We start from the raw sequence: 20,304 nt of genomic DNA, 5'->3' as shown, positions 1-20,304 counted from the left end.
TAAAACCTAATATCAATTGTCGTCCTTTTTTATAACTTTTCAAGGCAAGGTTGATCATACACATCAAACATGGCTTCAGGGGGGAAAAAAAAGCAAGGAGGAAGGTCACACCCGTCCACTCCGCCTCATCATCACGGTGCTGAATTTAAAGAGTGGAGGAGGGAAAGAAGTGAAAAGAAACCATAGAATGGGAAGGTGTAGAAGACGAGATGGAAACTTTTACCTTCTTTGCTTGGGAGACGCTCTGGGCCGGTCGGTGTGTTTGTCAGCACCTCAGGGTGTGAAGAAGCCGCAGCGGTGCTGGTTCCGTCGGACTCGTGGCCTCTCGGATGTGTGCGTCTCAGTGTTAACGCATCCGCTCCGTTTCGGGGTCGTCGTCGCGCAGCTCGAGTCCAGGGCCGGGGTTGCTCGCCGGGGTTTGGTCGTCAAGCCTTGGATCCGGGCGCGAAGTCGACGTGATCGCAGCCCACCATGGCCCGGGTCAAACGCGGAGGGTTCGAACTCTTGCACTGGCCGCGGGAAAGCGGATGCAGGTAAAACGCGGGGGCCGCTGTGGTTCTCCTTCTCGAAGGCGATCTGGCGATGAGCTCAAGAGCAGAGACGCACCGGGGTCGAAAGCTGGTTCTGCGCGGCGTCTGTCGATGCTCTGCTGAAAACTACGTATCCTGGATCACTTTGCGTCTTCCGGCCTTAAAGTTCTGTGGCCGATCCGCAAGTGCTTGATTCTCCTGGAGGTTTCAGGAGCTTCAGTCCATCTCTGCTGCGTTCCACCTGCCACAGCTCCTTATGCCGCCATGTCTCTACACGCTGCCTGTGTGTGGATCTCTGCCTTCTTGTGCGTTTTAAACTCACCCTGTGGGTGTGGGGTCGGGTGGGTGGGTCTTGCCTTTCATGTGTGTAAGCTGCCGTCCAGTGTGTGTGAAATTGTTTTTATCAGTGTGTGTTGAGAGTGTGTGTGTGTGTGTGTGTTTGAAGTCTGGCTTCTGGGCGGCTCACACGCATGTGGATGTTATCACCTCCCAGCCTTTCCATTGGCTCCCCATAGCAAACCAAGCAAAGACACACACACACACACACACTTTCTTTCTCTCTCTAACTCCACCCCTCCTTTCTTTCACATTTCTTATCTTTTTGGATTTGGTCCTTCTGCCCTCCTCTTTCCTTCAACTTATTCACCCTGTTCTTACCTCAGTATCACTGGGATGTAAACTATCATTGAGATAATACATATGTCGTTATTTTTTCTATTTATTTCAACTAGATCATATTCTAATACCCTAACTTATCTTGAAATGAATAAATGGAAAACTATTTCCTTCTTATTATGGGGAGTCTGGGGAAAATGATGAACAAAATAAATAAAAAGGATATGTCTTGGTTTCAGACGGAGACCCATGGGCAAGGCAGCGGGGTTGTCTTCTTCCCCCACTGCACCACCCCACTCTCTGCCTCCTCCCTCGTCTCCCTCCCTTGGTAACACTTTAGAAAATTTATGTTTATCACTCAAGTAATTTAAAGTATTAGTCTATGATGGGGTTGATGGCAACAGGGGAATTGCCTATATATTTGTATGTCATTAGCGTATTACTTTGAAATGCAAAAAGATCTGTCTGGAAAGTAACTAAAATAATAGTTATTCATGTTAAAACTGAACACCAAGTTAACTGTGACTAAACTCAATTAACCAAATGTAATATTACAATACATTACAATAGTATTGAGCATTTATAATATGATTAAGTCTTTTTGATGAAGTGTTTTTCATCATTAACTGATAACTGTGTTATTGTTATGCGTGTACCTCATATTAAAGTTTGACCATCTCTCTCTCAGGTGGAGGTCGTGTGTTGTGGTGGGTCCACCTCCCTAACACCGAAACATGGAGGGGAATGCGAGCGGAGGAGGAAGGTAGGAGAGCAGGGAAACGGGGGTCTCGTTCATCGCTCCATATCCAACACATCGGCAGACAGTGTGGTTTCCCCCTCTCTGAGGTGGGGACACGTTGCAGAGCTTAGCGGCTGGTTTGTGGGAGGAAAGTAATTTTGGCGCCGAGGGCCATTGAAGTGGTCTCCAGCACGTCTCAATTAGGGAGGATAAACTCACAAGGCTCCTCATGGAGATCTTGAACTAATTAAGTGCAGTTGCAATTCCATGCAGAAAACTCACGTTTTATATGAGAACGGCACTTAAAATGAGTCCGAACGTGGAAGACATTTAAACTAAGCAAAATCATCTAATGACACACACAAAGCATTATACAAGATTGTAATATTAATGTTTCTCTCCCTCAACAGTTCAATTCAGACGATGACTGGTCGGAAACATTATGGTTCCACCTAGTGGTCGCACTTTGTAACAACAGTTCATTTGAGTAAGCGTCTCGCAAGGAAAGCTGAATGAAAGTGTGATTGCATAAACTTTTGTGCTTAAAATATTGTTCTAATACATTTTTGCTTAAAATATTGTTCTAATACATTTAAGAAATATATATTTAAACATATATTTTAGATAAATGAAAGAATATACAATGCAAACTTGGAATGATCTTTTAAAAAGTGTTTAATCTAAAATTTGAAAAGGAAATTGTTTTAAATGTCATTATATTTTAACCATCACATGTGGATTCGATAATACACAATCTGAATGGGTCTTGAAGCTCCATTAAAACTGTGGCAACATACAGAAAAAGTTAGTCTTAGTCTGTTTGAAAGCAAAATGCTTTTAAATTCATGAATAGATGACTGAGCAAAATAAGCGGCCCGCCATTTTACCTATTTATCAATACAGAATACAGGAATATGAGAGGAAAGGTACATTTTAATATATTTAATTGGGATCAGATCAAAAAAAAAAAATCACGATTAATTTCCCCATTTTATTTATTGAAAGGATGAGCTGTTCTGAGAGAAGCCTTTTTAGTTCCTCAGGTGATTCTGGCAAAGTTGGCTGATGCAGCTGCAGGACGACTCGTTTAAAGGATTCTGTTTTTTGTCAACTCAGTCCACAAAAAGAACAACATGTACAGTGCATCTCCCCTGTTCTACTTAGCACTCGACCAGGAAGCCAGAGATTCATATAAAATAGCAGAATGGAAAGGGATTTCCTTCGAGGAGAGACGGTGCCTTCCCAAACAACCATCAGACCCCGTGGCTCGGCATTTTGCTGTTCTTCAACCCAGCTCTTGATTAAAATGTTGGTTGATGCTGCAACCTTTTTAAAATTGACAAACTTCTCACTGAGCTTGAATTGTTAGCCTTACAAAAAAAAAAAAAAGAAAAATAGATCTGTTTGTAAACGTGAAAACTGTCATTGATCCCATGCGTTTTAAGTAACCGTAATATCACATTTTATTCAAGACTATATTTTGCCATTGCTGCAGTCAAGCCAGAGCACAGCGCAACATGTAAACCCATTTCCTTATTATTTCAGTGTTTCACCCGATCCATAAATCTTTACTAATCCTGGTTTATCCATTACAGTGTAAAGGCAACTTTATCTTACTGAACATTCACCTCGGATGGTTGGGAAGGTACTGCGACGACGACATCATCTCACGTCTCTTACCGCCAAATTTTTTAGCTTTATAGTTAAGTTTGTGTTTTATTGAGATTATGTGGGAAAAACACTTTTAATCGCTTGCATACTATTCCCATATGAATTTGTAGAACCACGTTATACTTCTTCAATGGCATCTTATCGGTGGCGACTTTTGGAGAAAATAAGTGTCTTTGTCGTAAATTTCGGTTAAAAAAAAAAAAAAAAAAAATTTGTAGCAGGAGCTTTAGGATCGCTGGCATCGCGTCCAGGTCCATACCGGGAAATGAGGCCTTGAATAACGGGCAGAGTTTTAAGATCTGGAGGAAGCGCGGTCACGCATTTCTCCAGTTTGTGACGTTTGTCAGGTATGAAATTGCACGTGCAGCAGGACGGCGTTCTGCTGAAGGCGTCGTTCAGTCTTTGACAAGTCCAGGTACAAATGCCGTTTTAGTAACACACAACAACCACAAACATGAGGGGAAAGTGTTTGGAACAGAGGACTCAAACTTAAGTCATCGGTTGAGTCGACCATGCAACATCGTATTTTTTTGGGGGGGCTGTTTGTTTCAGTGCGGTCCTCTATGGGGGGTCCGGGCGATCCCTTCGTCCATAGCTCATCGTGTGCAGGTGGATCTCACAGAAGCAACTTGCTGAGGAAAAGTCTTTAGTTCCTGGAGACGAGACGAGAGCAAATGAGCGATGGTTCACGTGAGAGACGGATAAGAATCTGCTGCAGTTTCATCTCCTTTTTGGAAACCCGCACGATAGAACCGCGTGTCTTCCTGTGGACTGTATTTATTTTGACGCCACAACTTCCTGTTTCTAGTCTTGCATTACTGATCATGTAGGAAAAAGGTTTCTACAGGTTTTGCCCCATTGGACTGCATGCAAGCTGTTCTTAATGATGGGAACCAACATTATTGAATAACCTTCTTCTTTTCCTTTGGGCTGCTCCCGTTAGGGGTCACCACAGCGGATCATCTGCCTCTAATACCTTCCTCCCTTACACCAACCGCCTGCATGTCCTCCCTCACCACATCCATAAACCTTCTCTTCAGCCTTCCTCTTTTCCTCTGGCCTGGCAGCTCCATCCTCAGCATCCTTCTCCCAATCTAACTCTCATCTCTCCTACACACGTGTCCATCCTTGTCACTCTTCAGACTAAAGAAAAACTTAATTGTAGTGCAAGTGTTTCTCACCTGTACGTTTCAGAACAAGTTTTTGCTTTTCTGTGGACAAAAAAAGGAAACGCCATTGGAAACAACCTAATGCAAGACATTCAAAGGGTAATACAAGTAAGCTTTGAATTGTATTTATTTAGCAGAAACTGCCTCCTGCTTTTGATAGCCAAAAGGATTTAAGTAAAAACACAAAATAAGTTGGGGTTTTTTTAAACTTTACTTTCTGGTATTTTTGTTTTGATTGTCCACTTAGCCCTTGAAAATGTGGTTAACGTGCTATTGGGAGCTGCTGCCACTGGCGTCCTATGAGTATTCTTCCATTTGCTAAGTTATATTTCTACTTTTCCCCCTGTCTTCACGTTTCTTTACTCAGTTTACTTACTTCTGGAGATGAGGTGAAATATCAGAGTCGACACATATGTAAATTTGTTTTGAAAAGAAATGGAAGCCATTTTTCCAAATTGGCTTGAATGTTGTGGAAAAGAGGCTAGATCAGACACATCGTTCCCCTTTTTACAAAATACAAGAGACACGGTTTACGTCAGGTTAAGAACTCTCCAGCTTGCCTTTATCCGCGATGCACTTCAATACGGGAACAGCAACTTTCCAACGCTGTATTTAGTTTTTCATTAGTGCTAAAAGATGGTGAGATCACAAGGCAAGGTGCCAGCACTGACAACGATTACATATTTTTTTTACCACTTTAAAGGTGTGTGTGTGCGCAGTGGAAATGGAGACCAATGGCACGATACAAGAACTAAGGCCGCGGGGGATAAATCTTGAATAATGGAAATATGCACCACATGGTTTAGACTTTTTGGACAGAGACCTACAATGAGCTTTCAAGTCTAAACCATTTGGTGGATCTTGGTTATGCTATGTCACTAGTTGTTCTTATCTCCTCAGTTCTAGCACCAGTTTATACATATAGTTCTAAAAAGTAATTATTGGAGCTGAAACCCTGTATGTCACAGAGACATCTTATCCCACTTTGTCAGTTTTTGTGCTAATTAACAAATAAATGTGTATCTAGCATGAACGCAAGGTGGAGAACTCCCACCCTGAACCCACGCCTCTTCTCTGGTTAAAAGCTTTAATAGAAGAGGGGAAAGAAATGTCTGAAATTCTGGCATCCAGACTCAACACGTTCCACAACATTTAAGCAAATTTGGTGGCCACGTATATTTTCAAAACATAAACCTACTCTTGTCGCAAATGCCCCAATAATAATTTTCTTGCCCCCGTACTGTTTCTACTTAATCTATGCTTCACAATAAGTATGTTATCATTCTTGTGGGAGCTTTTTGTCCATCTTACCACACTAAGATCAGTACCACGTTCATCTCTGTGTGTCCAGTACTGAGACACTTTCCAGTTGTGTTAGCTCAACGTACGGCTGCAGGGACAACCGGCCCAGCTCCAGCATTTAAAAATCTGTTATTTCCGCAATTCATCTTTAGGACCAGTAAAAACGAAACTGTAGTAGTTTTAAATGCTGCAGCATTCTCAACTACTTTTAATTACCAGCTGAGTTGGGAGGCTCTGGCACAAGGCTTCACAGCGGAATGTAGCTGCATAAAACACCACGGTTATGTGTTGCTTCAATAACTGAGTTTTTGAGATGCTGGAAGGTGCATTTCCCAGGAGCTAGGCGATTCCCTCTGCAGCCATGCACTGAGCTAACACATTGGTATTGACCTTCTGCAGATAAAAAGCAACAATGATAACAGTGAACATACTTATTATGAAGAAGTGATTAAACATAAAAACAGTAAAGTGGCAGGACAATTCTCTAAAGCAGAATTATATTGAGTAAAGAAACAGGAGACAAGGGAGGAAGTTACAATATCACTTACCAAATGAAATTCACCGTCTTGTCTGAATCTGGGAAATAGAGATAAATACATTGTGTATTTGAGGTGTGATGGTTTATTCAAATGAGCGCTTGGCTTTTCATCTGAATGAGTTCTGCCACTTACCACATTGCAAGAAAATCTTTCAAAAGTGCTGCCAGCTTCCCCAGTACTTTCCAACTTAACCAAAAAATAACACAAACAGGCAAAGCAGGCATGGAGGAGGAAAGCAAAGAGGCAGGCATAAAAGAAACCAAAAACAAAAGAAACCCAATTCCTCTACAGAGCAGCAGTGTGGACAGCTTATAGAGTAAACAGGTGAAGAATGAGAAGAAGCAAGTGGTCTTTTGACCACAGAGCTCTGCTGTGGTAGAAATGTGTTGTAGGCGCCGCTGCCTTTTTTTTTTTTTTTTTTTTTTTAACCTGAACCTTAAAAAATATGGATGCCATCCCTAGAGTTCACTCACAATGATTGAAAAATGGGGCTTACAGTAGGTTAAATAACAAAAAAAAAACCTGTTTTCCTTTAACACTGGTGTCCACACTGCCAAGGAGGTTTGGTTATTCTAGCGGCAAACGATGCAAATAGCAGTATGTCGGACATTTGCATTACACCATCTGCAATATACTAATTGAGGTATTTCTGGTTGCTGTGTGTGTTTGTGTCAAACAACCGTCTCCCTCTTGACCTTTACCTTCTTCTTGGCCTGCAGCAGCTCCTGGTAGGAACTGGAGCGGATGAAGCGGCTGTATGAGTCACTCTTCATAAGCTTGTAGATGTGCTCCTGCATGGAGAGACGGGAAGGAAGACACAGATCAGGTTACAAATTCCATTATCGGGTTAACTGCAATGTTTGCCATGAGCCAGAAGTACTCAGATCCGTCCTCTTGAATTAAATCTCAAGTCCGGGACAGCGTCCTACACCGGCTCTGAAGGATTCTGCTGCTTGTCGATTGAACGTTGACTAGAGCGCTTTCCCAAAATATTAACCATGGAATGGCATAAAAATAATACTGCGGTTGCATACATCAAATTTAGGACCACGTGAACGCAAAAGAGATTCCAGTTTTGACTCGCGCTGTTCACGCTGATGTAAGAAGAAGCACATCTCTGCCAGAATATCACTCGAGATGCTTTCACCTGCAGTTTGGATGTAACCAAACGGCCTGGATACACATCTGATAGAAAATCAAAGTCTTTGTTTGGTGCTGGAGTGTACTTGAGAGACTCAAAAAAGCGATAACCGCCCTCACCTGTGCGTCCTCAAAGGTGTAGCGTCCCGGGTCCTTGATATTCTGGGTGGTCTTGCCGTAGCTCTTGGAGTCCACGTTGATGGCGCTGGGAGCTCCCGGAGCCAGGAACTCCTGCCAGATCTCCTGGACCCCCGTGGGGACCTCCCGTATGGGACGCTTCTTCAGCTCCTGGACGGCCAACCAGAACCTGAACCATGACATTAACCACTGACTTTACTTGGAAACGTCATATCTACAAGAACGCAAAGTATACAAGAGAAAGAACAAACTTAGTGATCACTTCAGTCTGCTGCAGACATACTGCACGAAGAACTGACAAGAATCCAAAAAACGTAGGTGTCAAGTAAAGTAGAAAATACTGTAGTTAAACTCAACCAACGTGATCAGACACGAAAGAACTGACTGATTGATCGTGCACATTCCTAGGTAGTTATTTCCTGATCTTACATTTTAGACACGTGTATTTTCTCTGAAAAACAGCAATCAACACCAACTGGGAATGGCTTTGGATTTGAATGATTCATCGCCCCCGTAGTAACAAAAGCCAACAGACAAAAAAAAAAGTACAATCAGTAACGATGGAAAACGAGCGACTGAAGCTCCAGCACTGATTGCACCAACCTGAGGTTTTCAGAGCTGAACTCTGACTCCAAGAATTTGAGGAACTGCTCCCGCCCCACCGGGTCCTTCAGAACCTCGTTGAAGCCGAATCCCCATCGCCGCACTCTGTGCTGCACCGGCTCCTTGCTGCACATTAGGGAGAGACGGTGGAAAAACAGCTGCTGAGCTAAAATGTGGGAAAGCTTGCACTGATGAACAGACGACTACAGCTGGTCCGTCACGGATGCAGTTCCAAGAGTTAACTTCATCCAACCAAATGTTTGCAAGAATGCACCCACCACTGTAGAAAACCATCCACAATTGAAGGCCTCCAATTAAGAAGTAATATATAATAATTCTGCATCTTCTATCAAACTCTCCCTCCTGAGCCGTCTCTGATCTGGAAGTCCTGGGGAAAGGACGCGAGGGACAGACGGTCGAAGCGGAGCCAAAATGGCCGCAGTGCTAATGAGGATGTTGCGCGACTAAAGTAGCAGCTGGTGTCACACACAGAGAGAGAGGTTCACATCCCTGGGGTACAAGCGCAGTGGAAGGACCCCAAAGTGACTTTTAAAATGATTCAACACACGTTTGATCTTTTCGTTCTCCCCCCCCCCCCCCGTCTTCCAAATCATAATCCTATCATGTGAATGACAAATCAGTCATGAACTAATTGAACTGTCCTATAGTTCTAGTACAGCTACTCTAGTGTTGTGTGGAAACAGTACCTGGCCTCCAGCTCCCAGCACGTGGTGTCGTCGGACATCCAGGGGTTGGAAGGTTCTGGAGTCGAGAAGAACGGGTCGTACTCCATGTACTGCTCCGTGTAGCTTATCAGACTGAGAGAGAGAGAGAGAGAAGATGGCTCTGTGCTGAACAGACTGAACTACTTCAGAATAACACAAGACAGATACAGAGATAATTCCGGTCCGTTTTCAACCCAGATCCGCACTAGTTTTTGGGCCAGTGTGGAAAGTGGAGCCGGGCCAGATCAGTTCTACAGATCCAGGGTTTGCTATGTGGGACAGAGAGAGCAGACTGGACAGTTTCCTGTGTGTGATGGATAAGGACGTGTGGAACCTGCTCGGTTGGCAGTTTCACTCCGTGCATCGATGCGTTGAAGATGCACAGATTGCACCGAATTCAAAAACAGGATTCTACGAATTATACGGACTGGACTTCAAGTGGGAGAGGCTTCAGATTGTTACAAGGAAGAACGAACGAACAAACATGCAGTTGGTCGGCGGCCGACTTACCCATCTGCCACTTTGGACATCTTTAACCGGTGTCTGTCCAGCTGCGCTTGCCCAAACTGGATCTGGTGCATGGAAGGAGGGAGGAAGAGATATAGGAAGTGTTATAAGTGGTGCTTAGGGATCACAGGTATCAATATGTGTATTTTTATATATCACACTGTTATACGACTCAAAATCTCTGAGTTGGTCATGTGACGTACTATATCAGACAAATCTTTCCATCAAACCTCAAACTGTAGGATATTGTACATACAGTATCTTAACATTAAAGTGGATCAAAAACGGCAATAACATTATTTAGTCCGAGTCACCCTTTAGTCATAATACATTTTATTTGTATTGTAGCTCTTTTTCAACCGTCAAAGACTTTTAGCTTCATACAATCATTTTCTCTTTTTATTAAGGACATTTGGAAATGTTTCCAGGGGACAGGATCGTTACTGCTTTATTTGTTATTAACAAATAACAAAATAATGATTATTCTTATTAATTATTGTAATAATTGTTGTGGTTGTTTTAATAAGGGTTAAAAGCAGGTTGCCCACTGTTGTTACATCACATAGGAGGGTGATGACTTGCCTGCTGCCGTAGCTCCTCCTCTGTGGGCGCCTTGACCTCCGGTGCCGGTGTGTTGGTCGGGCTGTGGCTCCGCACGTCATTCTGCAGACCGTACACTGACTACACGCACGCACGCACGCCATATGGGAGGAGAAGGGAGAGAGTGAGGGAAGGAGCGGGAGAGTGGCGGCAAAACTCAACACCGTTTTGTTTTACACAACTCACTCTCCCGTCTGCATCCCTCTCTACGTCTCCATAGACGGACTAATTAAAGAAGGAGTGAGAAGGAGATTGTGTTAAAAAAAAACACATTTTTTTTATAAAAGTAAAGAAAGAGAAGGGGAAAAAGGCAAAAACAGAGAGAAACAGGAGGTGGAGGGTAGGAGGACAGTGGTGATTGTAACGTGTGTAAGTGGAAGAGAAAACAGGGAGTTGTAGGAAGGTAAAGGGGGAAACCAACAAGAAGACATGTTATTTAAAACCACACAAACAAACCCAACAACAACTATCAGAGAGTTACGTACATAATAAATTTAATAAAGACCTCAATAAAGAAAGTCTTGATTAAGGTCTTTATCGACCACATTTTAACTACAATTAAGGACAAGGTTCAGTGCATTTAGAGTTTTATAACTGCAGAAACAATACACTAAATTTGAGAGTAAGTAACACAAATAAAATCGGTCAAAATGTTTGTGTTAAAACTGAGACCTCACGCACTGAAATTCAAGACTATTTAATGGCTTACGGTCACATTTCTAAAAGTGGAATGAAGACATTTTTTAGACTAAGGATCTGCAGCAGCCCTGGAGGACAGAAATTTACTGAAAATCAACTTCGTGAAACTGGGAAGATCTACTCAAAAAGCAAACTTGCTTTTACTTAACCAGAAAAAAACATTATATTTGCACACTGCAGGTGTAAACATTATTATTACAGCTACACAAGGGACGCAATCCACATACGACACCAAGCTGAGTACTTTATGTGTTTCTCTCAGCTTAACACTTAAAATAAAATCCTAACAAGCCACAGACACATAGAATATACATATTCAGTGTATATACACTCACTGAACACTTTATTAGGAACACCTGTACAACTACTTATTCATGCAATTATCTAATCAGCCTGCATACAATTATACAGATATGGGTCAACAGCTGCAGAAATAGAATGGGGGGAAAAAATGTGATCTCAGTGTTTTTACCATGATATGACTGCTGGTGCCAGACGGGCTGGTTTGAGTGTTTCTGTAACTGCTTATCGCTTTGGCAATAACATGTTTTTTTTTTGTTCAACGCCTTGTTGATGAGAGAGGTCAACGGAGAATGGCCAATTGTGATGAGCAGAAACGCATTTCCGAATGCTCAACACGTCGAACCTCGAGGAACAGCAGAAGACCACGTCGGGTTCCACTTTTCCACTTTCCACGCAAGACTGGAAAAACGTAGCCTGGTCTGATGAATCTCAATTTCTGCTGAGTCACACAGATGGTAGGTTCAAAATTTGGCACCAACAGCATGAATCCATGGACCCAACCTGCCTTGTGTCAACATTCCAGGCTGGTGGTAATGGTGTGGGGAATTTTTTCTTGGCACTCTTTGGGCCCTTAACACCCATGAATCATCTCTTGAATGCCACAGCCTATTTGACTGCTGTTGCTGACCATGAGCATCTCCTAATGGCTACTTCCAGCATGATAATACACCGTATGTCTCAAACTGGTTCCACGAACATGACTGACTTTAATGTTCTTCAGTGGCCTTCCCAGTCACCGGATCTGAATCCAACAGAACAGCTTTGGGGTGTGATAGAACGGGAGATTTGCAGCGTGACTGTGCAGCTGACAAATTTGCAGGAATTATGCAGTGCAATCATGTCAACATGGACCACAATCTCAAAGGAATGTTTCCAACATTCCATGCCAAGAAGAATTGAGGCTGTTTTAAGAGCAAAGAGAGGCCTTACCCAGTATTAGTATAGTGTTCCTAATAAAGTGCTCAGTGAGTGTATATATATAAACCAATCTACTGTAGATCTCACTTGGGAAAATATACATTTTCACTAAAATTGACTTGTATGAAGTTCCTGATCAAAGAGCTCTCATTGATTTCTTGCAGTGCATCTGTTGAATGTTTCTCACCTTCCTGGTTTTATGAGGCTGCTTCATGCGGGATGACTTCTTGATGTCCGCCTCCGTGGTGTTGACGCAGCCGGGCTGAAAGGATAGAAATTATGTTTATTCAGACCGAGCAGCTAGAGCGGTCTAAGAGGTTCAGAAAACGCAGCCCTAAGGACGACATGTAGCTATATCGCGATATTAGGAGGACCAAAACCCCAGACGACATATAGTCCCATACAGCGTGCGGACATAAAAAAATAAATCAAGTGCATATGTTTTCGTTCATTATTCAATAAGGTCCCTTGGCAGAGGACTGGGATAAACAAAACTGTAGCGCTGAGCGGAAATCAAACTCGGGGGGGGGGGCGTTATTTCCTAGCTGTTAAGTTTTCTGTTGTTTTTTTTAGTGCTTGGAGCAACGGAAGGGTAGATGGCGTCACAAGGTGCTAGAGGGTGTGGGTGTTGGTCCCAGCTGTGGCGAGCCCTCCCCTCATGGCTTCTCCACTTCTTTTCCTTCCCTCCCTCCCTCCCTCCCTCCTTTGTTTGTGTGATTGTTGTTTTATCAGATAGAGTGATGTAATCTTAGCGAGAGATATAAAACATCTCTTTTAAATCACGTCAAGCTCAGTGAAAAGCTTGTGTCGCTTGAGTGAAAGGCGAGCGATGGAGACGTTTTCAGGGAACTAGAATTTCTAACACAAGGTGTCACCAAAATGATAGAATTCTATACATATCAACCACAACATAAAAACCACTGACAGGTGAAGGTGAATAACATTGCCCATCTCGTTCCAGTGGCACCTGTCAAGGGGTGGGATATATTAGGCAACAAGTGAACAGTCAGTTCTTGAAGTTGATGTGTTGGAAGCAGGAAAAATGGTCAAGCGTAAGGATCTGAGCCACTTTGACAAGGACCACATTGTGATGCTAGACGACTGGGTCAGAGCATCTCCAAAACGGCAGGTCTTGTGGGGTGTTCCCCGAATGCAGTGGTTAGTACCTACCAAAAGTGGTCCAAGGAAGGACAACCGGTGAACTGGTGGCAGGGTCATGGGTGCCAAAGGCTCATTGATGTGTGTGGGCAGCGAAGTCTAGCCCATGTGCTCTGATTCCACAGAAGAGCGACTATAGTACAAAATGCTGAAAAGGTTCATGCTGCCCTGATAGAAAGGTGTCAGAACACACAGTGCTTCACAGCTTGCTGTGTATGGGGCTGTGTAGCTGCAGACCAGTCAGAGTGTCCATGCTGAGCCCTGTCCACCACCTAAAGCTCCTGCAATGGGCACATGAGCGTCAGAACTCAAAGAAGATATAATATACAGTATATTTATGCAAATTAAAAAACTTGCACAATTCCTACTTTTTTCAGATGGTGAATTTTTGGTTTATGTGTGTATTTATTTTTGTATCATTTTTAGGTTTATTGTATATTGCTTATTGTATTGTATTTTTTATTCATATTTCCTATTGTTTCGATGTGAGCTACTGTATCACTGCAGTTTCCCTCCAGATATGAATAAAATATATATCCATCTGAAAGACAGACATTCTAATCCTCTTTGTGATTTAAATAAGAAATGGTCGAAGTGCAGAATTAAATACTTTAATAATACTTGTTTTTCAGTACATTAACAGACCGAGTTCTGGATGGTAAATCTTAGTCTTATTTATTCTTTATTTAATTCCACTTGTTTCGACTCATCGCTGCAGGTCCTTGCAAGCGCTGTGTCTCCCCGCGCACACACACACACACACACACTTCATTAGTGAAGCGTTGCATTAATTATGGGTACAGAAAGTGGACCGGGAGGATGATCTCAGTGATGAGAACGTCATCGGGCTCCAGCAGGGAAAGAAAACACTGCGGAGATTAAAGACCCCAAGACCACAGAGTGGAACTAGGAACACGCAAATGACCAGTGTGTGTGGTTTTCTTTTCTTTTTTTTTTTTTTTTTTTTTTTTTTTTTTTAAACAGGAGATTTTTGATGCATCTCCTTTATAAATAAGACAGGGAGGCTGACGGTTTTCATCACAGTTAATCACATGGAGGTTGTTCCAACATGGCTCCCCCCCCCCGGGAGCTCCCTCAAAAAAACAACATTGACATCCGAGCTATGAGATGCTTAAAGTGCTACATACGTTGAGATAAAAATGTAAGTTTATCATATATACATATATTAAAATAATGATACAAAAAATATTATAGAGCAGCGATTCTCAACCTTGTTCATATCAAGGAACTTTGATTTGGTCTCTGGAACATCAATCTGAGGAGATTAATGTTAGATATGATTTATGATATATATATATATATACACACTATATATATATATATATATACATATATATATACACACACACTATATATATATATATATATATATATATATAGAGAGAGGGGGGGGGGGGAGAAAGACACAGTATATAGAGAGGTTTGGACTAAACCATATCCACATAACATTAAAGATCTCAAAAACCTTACTATAGTCCTCTAATAGTTGATTGGAGATATAAATTAATATGTAGAGGAATGCTACTCATTTTGACCCAAAATATATAGATGAATAAAAATAAGACAAAATGTTTATGTTGAAACAGAGACCTGTAAAGTCAAATTTAAGCCCATTTGACGACTTTTAAGGCTTAATTTGAGTAAAAACTGACTTATTAAGGACGGGTCTGTGACACTCACCACCGGCCTGTGGACGTCCCAGAAGGCTCTCTCCTGGCTGTCCAGGATCTTCCTCTCCACCTTGTCCCTCTTCTTATCGACCCTGCGGAGAAACGCTGTATTGGCATCCATGGATTTGTTTGTGTGTGTGTGTGTGTGTGTGTGTGTGTGTGTGTGTGTGTGTCGTACTTGGCCTGTGCTTCCGCTTGCATAAAGATGAACTCCCATTTGCGTGCGAAGGCTCTCTGCAGCCGCGCCAGACTCTCCTGCATCACACACCCGGAGCAGACGAGGCCTTTTATTTAAAACACTCCTCTTCCCACTCCAGACTTCACACACACATTTTTCGCTCCTGTGGTCTGTCTGGATCTACAGCCGTCTGGTATTTCTGCAATGTGTCATCCACTGCAGCAGTTCGGGGGCTGCCATCTATTTGTAATATTGTTTTAAAGAAACATACACAAGTCCCCAGTTGAGTATTCCACTTCTTTTTGTTCGTCAATATCATATATAATGTATCAGTAATTGGGATTTCATGAGTGAGACCACAAAGAAAAAAAAAAGCAGTTGGAGAACTTATACAAGTATTTTGTATCAATCTGTTGTTTCTTCTGTGTAATTTCCCATTTATTTGGTGTTTATGGACGGTTTTGCCATATTGGTTCATTACACAGCATCTGAGATTGATATCTAATACTTTAAGACCTTTTTGACAAAATCTAAGACCGATTTTTCAGTTTTGTATTCCTTTATAAGTATTGCAGGTAAGTACAAAGGTAAGTTCTAAATATTAAGAATGAGGTAGAAACTGCATAAGAACGCGTAAGAACTCTTGAACTTGAATAAAAAGGACCTGCAGACACCCATACCCCCTTTTTATTCAAGTATATCTATATTATTTATCTATATATATATATATATTTTTTTGTTCCATCCATCTCTGCTCTTATTCGGGTCAGTTCCTGATGACCGTGTCACTAACCTCCGTCTGACTGATGAAGATGATGGTTATTTCAAGCAGCTGATGAGCTGTGAAAGAAAAGATGGTGAACGGAACGGAACGTACCGCTTCGTAGTCGGCGAGCTCCAGCCTGGCTTTGTTCTGCATGGTGCGCTTACACAAGTACACGGCTAGAGGAGGTGGAGGAGGGCGGGGGTCAGGATGGGATGATTCACAAAAAAGACAAAGATAGGACATGTGAGGTTTTGCAGCAAAATAATAATAATAAAAAAAGTATTGTTGTTATTATTATTATCAATCCCAAATGAAACCATCTACATGACGTACTGAGACATGATTGATTTTCGCAACCCCAAAGATGGTGAAATATCAGCTTTCCTAACTAAAATTGGATGACGGAAGGAGTGGAAAGATGGCAACACACACCAGCAGACGCGAGTGTTGTTCATGTCATTTGAGCGGGATTGCAGGTCAACAAACAAACAATGAGGGAAGAATTTAATCTTGTGAGACATCGCCAACAGGCCAAGCTGTTCCAGACGAACCACGTCTCGCTGAGGAACGCAGCAAGAAAATTGCTTTTACCGGCGATTCCTTTACACTCCCGATTCACTCTAATCTGGTTTGTCTCTCGACTGGCTTCTTTTTTGGTTTTCCAACCCTTTCCAACCCTTCCTCTCTCTTAACCATATTATCTCTATTACCATATTATTACCAGAATAACCAACTAGCCTATGTCACCAGTGCAGATATGGTTTGTTTGTGTGTGATTTTTTTATAGTAAATGATCATTAGGATTTTTTTTTTTTATGTTTCAAAAAACACTTTGATCAATACTGGCTAAAATCAAACTATAAGGCCATCTCTTAAATTCAAATTACAGCTGCAGTACTTTTAAAACGTACGATGGATGAAAAAGTTCAAGAAGCATATAAAATTCATTCAGCCGTCTCACCATATGAACCAAAAAATATTAAAATTCAGGGACTCCTGGAGGTCCCCAGACCCACGCAATGATGTTTGTGAAATGACTGTAAAATAGAGGTATAGTGAGGCTGAGGTGAACATTAGGATTATTATGATGGATTGTAATTATTTTGTTGTAATTATCCAAATAATCATTATTATATTACATTTTTACATCTTGCGGTGGTGGTGGTGTGACGGTGACACTGACCTTGGCCATGTGCTCATTAAAGGTATTGATTGATCAAATATATTGCACTCTATATTATTTTCACTCCTTTCCTACTTGGTACTGCAACTGGTGCGCAGTAATTTCCCTCGAGATGAATAAAGTAATATCTTGTCTTATCTTGATTGATTTAAATAAGACAACTTCATTATAATATTACACGGTAATTAGGAATCTGGTTCTTCACAATGCCTTTCGACACAGACGAGAACTTATGCAAATGCCAGTGAGTGTGTGTGCCAATAACCTACTCACCATAGTCTGTGTTCTCTGGTTCCCAGCAGTTCGATGGCCAGAAGTAGGGAGTCTGAAAGACAGACAAAATATTATGATAAAATATTATATATTCATTATTGGGTAAATGACAAAGAGGAGATACATGCATTTATAGTTGTTTTATTGTGGAAAAAATGGAGATTTCAATTGTTCGATTTTTGACATAATTTGTTAAAGATGCCAGGTGGTACAACCTTGCAGGTCTTTTCACTGTCTAAATCACATTTTTAGGTTGGTTCCAAATAGAGTTTACTTTATAGCGAATTTTACTTTTTTTTTGCCTTCATATATAGTTTATTTTAATGATAATTAATTAATTAATTAAATGATGATTCAGACACTGATCATATAAATATCTTTACAATACTGTTATTTTTCTGACAAAAAGCCATGTCTCTGCAATTACAGATTTAATGACTTGATTATTTTGATAGTGATAATGCATTGTAAAGAGTAAACTATCATTATGATTTTTTTTATGCTTCAAAGAAACACTTTTTGATCAATACTAGCTAAAATGAAACGGTAGGGCCACCTCTAAAATTAAAATTCCAGTAACGGTATTTTTTTTTTAAATGGAACGATGGATGAAAAAGTTCAAGGTGCACGAGATGAGAGCGAACCTGGAACCTGTAGAAGGTCCCGTCGTCCTTCAGGGACAGAACGTGGTCGGAGATGGGGAAGAAGTAGCCGTGGGCGGCCATCAGTGTGCCCAGGTGAAGAGCCTCCACTGTAGAGGAGGGAGAGAGGCAGGTGGGAGGGGGAGGCAAACAAGTATTAGTCTACACCACAGTGCTTCTGTATTTCTAGGTCGCGGAGCAGCCTGGCACTGTTTTATCAAACAATGTGTAATTATTTTCATTCATTCATTTCATTACAAACAGTGTTGGTCCAGGTGCCGATGAATATGGTGAGACAGCAAACGCAGAATGGTGAATGTTCGGCTTTGGCGATCCCCGTTGCCCCTCAAATCATCACTTTAAACATCAGAAGCAGCTGGGGGCGAGCGAGAGGGATTTTGAAAAAAAAAAAAAAAAAAAAAAAAGTTGAAAAGCAAGAACAAGAGAATGCGTCTCGACGGCGGGAGACGAGGAGACAGCGGGGGAGAGGAGGGGGGGGATGATCAGAACAAAGACAAAAAGGGTGTGTGTGTGTGTGTGTGTGTGTGTTTTTCTTTTGAGTTGTTCCTACAGACACTAGCTTCCATCAACACACAGAACCTATACTCTCAAAAACCCGCTCCTAAAAACACAGAAATCCCTCTCTGGTGTATATTTTCATATATCTGACAATTTCTGTTTTGTATTTATTTATTTATACAGTATTTGACTATTTTTATTTTCAAATTGTTTTACTTCACTTTTTATTATTATTTTATTATTAATATCTTATTTAGTTATTTATTCATTCGCACCTCACCAGAACAACTTCCTCGTGTATGTAAATGTCCCGGCGGAATAAACTGATTCTGATCACTCTCATACACCTAGGCCGCAGAGGCATATTAAATCCAAATTCGGGGTCACGCGTCCGTGACGCTCCATAACCATCACAGCGTGTGGTTATGGAGCGTCATGGTTATGTGGCGGGAACAGGTGTGTAATAAACACCTTGGCCGGAACTCTCATTAGGGTCTCTTTATCCAGGTGCCGTGACGACCATAAATAATCAACACGCACTCTAACATGTTAAGCCGCGCACACGCACGGCGTGGGGCCCCGTCAGCGTTATTGCGTATTGAAGACATTTCAACGACGGGTGGAAAAACAGAAGGATAGAGAGACGGAAAGAGAGTTACAAGTCAGAGTTACAAGGCAGAATGAGCATGAAGAATGTAAAATTATACAAGCTTTCTGAGGAAGCCCCGTCGCACGAGGTCGTCGTCATTTTCGCCAATTTGATGATGATTGCCTTTGAAACTTGAAATCTCTGTCCGGGGAAATACCAGATTTTGCTCCAAAAAGAGTCGCTTATCTGCAGTTCCTCCAGAAGAGAGGGACGAGGGCATTGACGGTTGCCCAGTTCCCCCCGGCAACCAGATTTGGGCTTTTGTCAACTTCCCAAAATGTTTGACTTCAGTCAAGATATTAAGGACCATGTTGGTTCCTTAAAAAAAAAGAAAAACATGTTAAATATCACCAAAAAATGCTCCCAATTTAACTATTAAGCACTCTCTTAATATTCAAATATGGGTTTTACTTAACTACAAAATGATAAAAATTCAGCAACCTTTTTCTCAGTCCTGGCAACCAACAGCCGATGCATAAAATTAGATATCACTCACTATGACCAGGTTCACACTGCAAGTCTTAGCGCTCAATTCGGATTTATTGCTCGGGTCCGATATTTTTGTTTGGCTGTTCACATTATTTTTTTAAATGCAGCCAATATCAGATTCCAGTGTGAACGGGTCACGGTCCTGAACTGAGCCGCATGCGCAGAAGAAACAAAGACGTCAGATGCAGCCCGCTGTGGCAGGCAAATGGACGTTGGTTGGACAGTGTGCCTTGGCTCAAAAGCGTGGATTAAATCTTTGAATCCAGACACGTGCATGGTGCTTTTTTGTTTAGTTCTATAAGGAACATTAGTAAAATAAAATACATCTAAAATAAAAACACAATGTGTGCAAATTGTGCCCCAATCGCTCCCCCAGAGGACACACACACACACACTATTTTAGATCTAGTGCTATTCAAAAAACGCAGCGAGCGTGGGTGGTCCCTCGCCGGGTCGATCTGTTTATCTATTTATCTATCTATTATTTATTTCTCCCTCCCCATGCTGTATACGCTGCTCAATGGTGGCGGGCGGCCACGGTGGGAATGCGGATGTCGTG

General features: G+C 41.8%; 1 protein-coding gene across 1 annotated transcript in view; it reads right to left on the bottom strand.

Annotated features, from left to right (window-relative positions):
* Window positions 1–4,745: 4,745 nt before the first annotated feature.
* The window catches only part of rgs7b (regulator of G protein signaling 7b), a gene marked incomplete at both ends in the record, with an annotated part of 51,038 nt that continues 35,479 nt past the window's right edge, over window positions 4,746–20,304 (bottom strand). Inside the window, 13 exons of the mRNA XM_080020922.1 lie at window positions 4,746–4,766; window positions 7,267–7,356; window positions 7,826–8,012; window positions 8,447–8,572; window positions 9,154–9,264; window positions 9,682–9,743; window positions 10,261–10,359; window positions 12,386–12,460; window positions 15,058–15,139; window positions 15,226–15,302; window positions 16,103–16,167; window positions 17,448–17,499; window positions 18,092–18,198. Coding sequence (XP_079877048.1) covers window positions 4,746–4,766; window positions 7,267–7,356; window positions 7,826–8,012; window positions 8,447–8,572; window positions 9,154–9,264; window positions 9,682–9,743; window positions 10,261–10,359; window positions 12,386–12,460; window positions 15,058–15,139; window positions 15,226–15,302; window positions 16,103–16,167; window positions 17,448–17,499; window positions 18,092–18,198 — 1,154 coding nt within the window. The remainder of the gene's footprint in view (window positions 4,767–7,266; window positions 7,357–7,825; window positions 8,013–8,446; window positions 8,573–9,153; window positions 9,265–9,681; window positions 9,744–10,260; window positions 10,360–12,385; window positions 12,461–15,057; window positions 15,140–15,225; window positions 15,303–16,102; window positions 16,168–17,447; window positions 17,500–18,091; window positions 18,199–20,304) is intronic.

The sequence above is a fragment of the Zeus faber genome (genome assembly GCF_960531495.2).
Source record: "Zeus faber genome assembly, chromosome: 20".
Lineage (NCBI taxonomy): Eukaryota > Metazoa > Chordata > Actinopteri > Zeiformes > Zeidae > Zeus > Zeus faber.
Note: the sequence above shows the minus strand (reverse complement) of the source record. Positions and strands in the feature narration are given on the sequence as shown.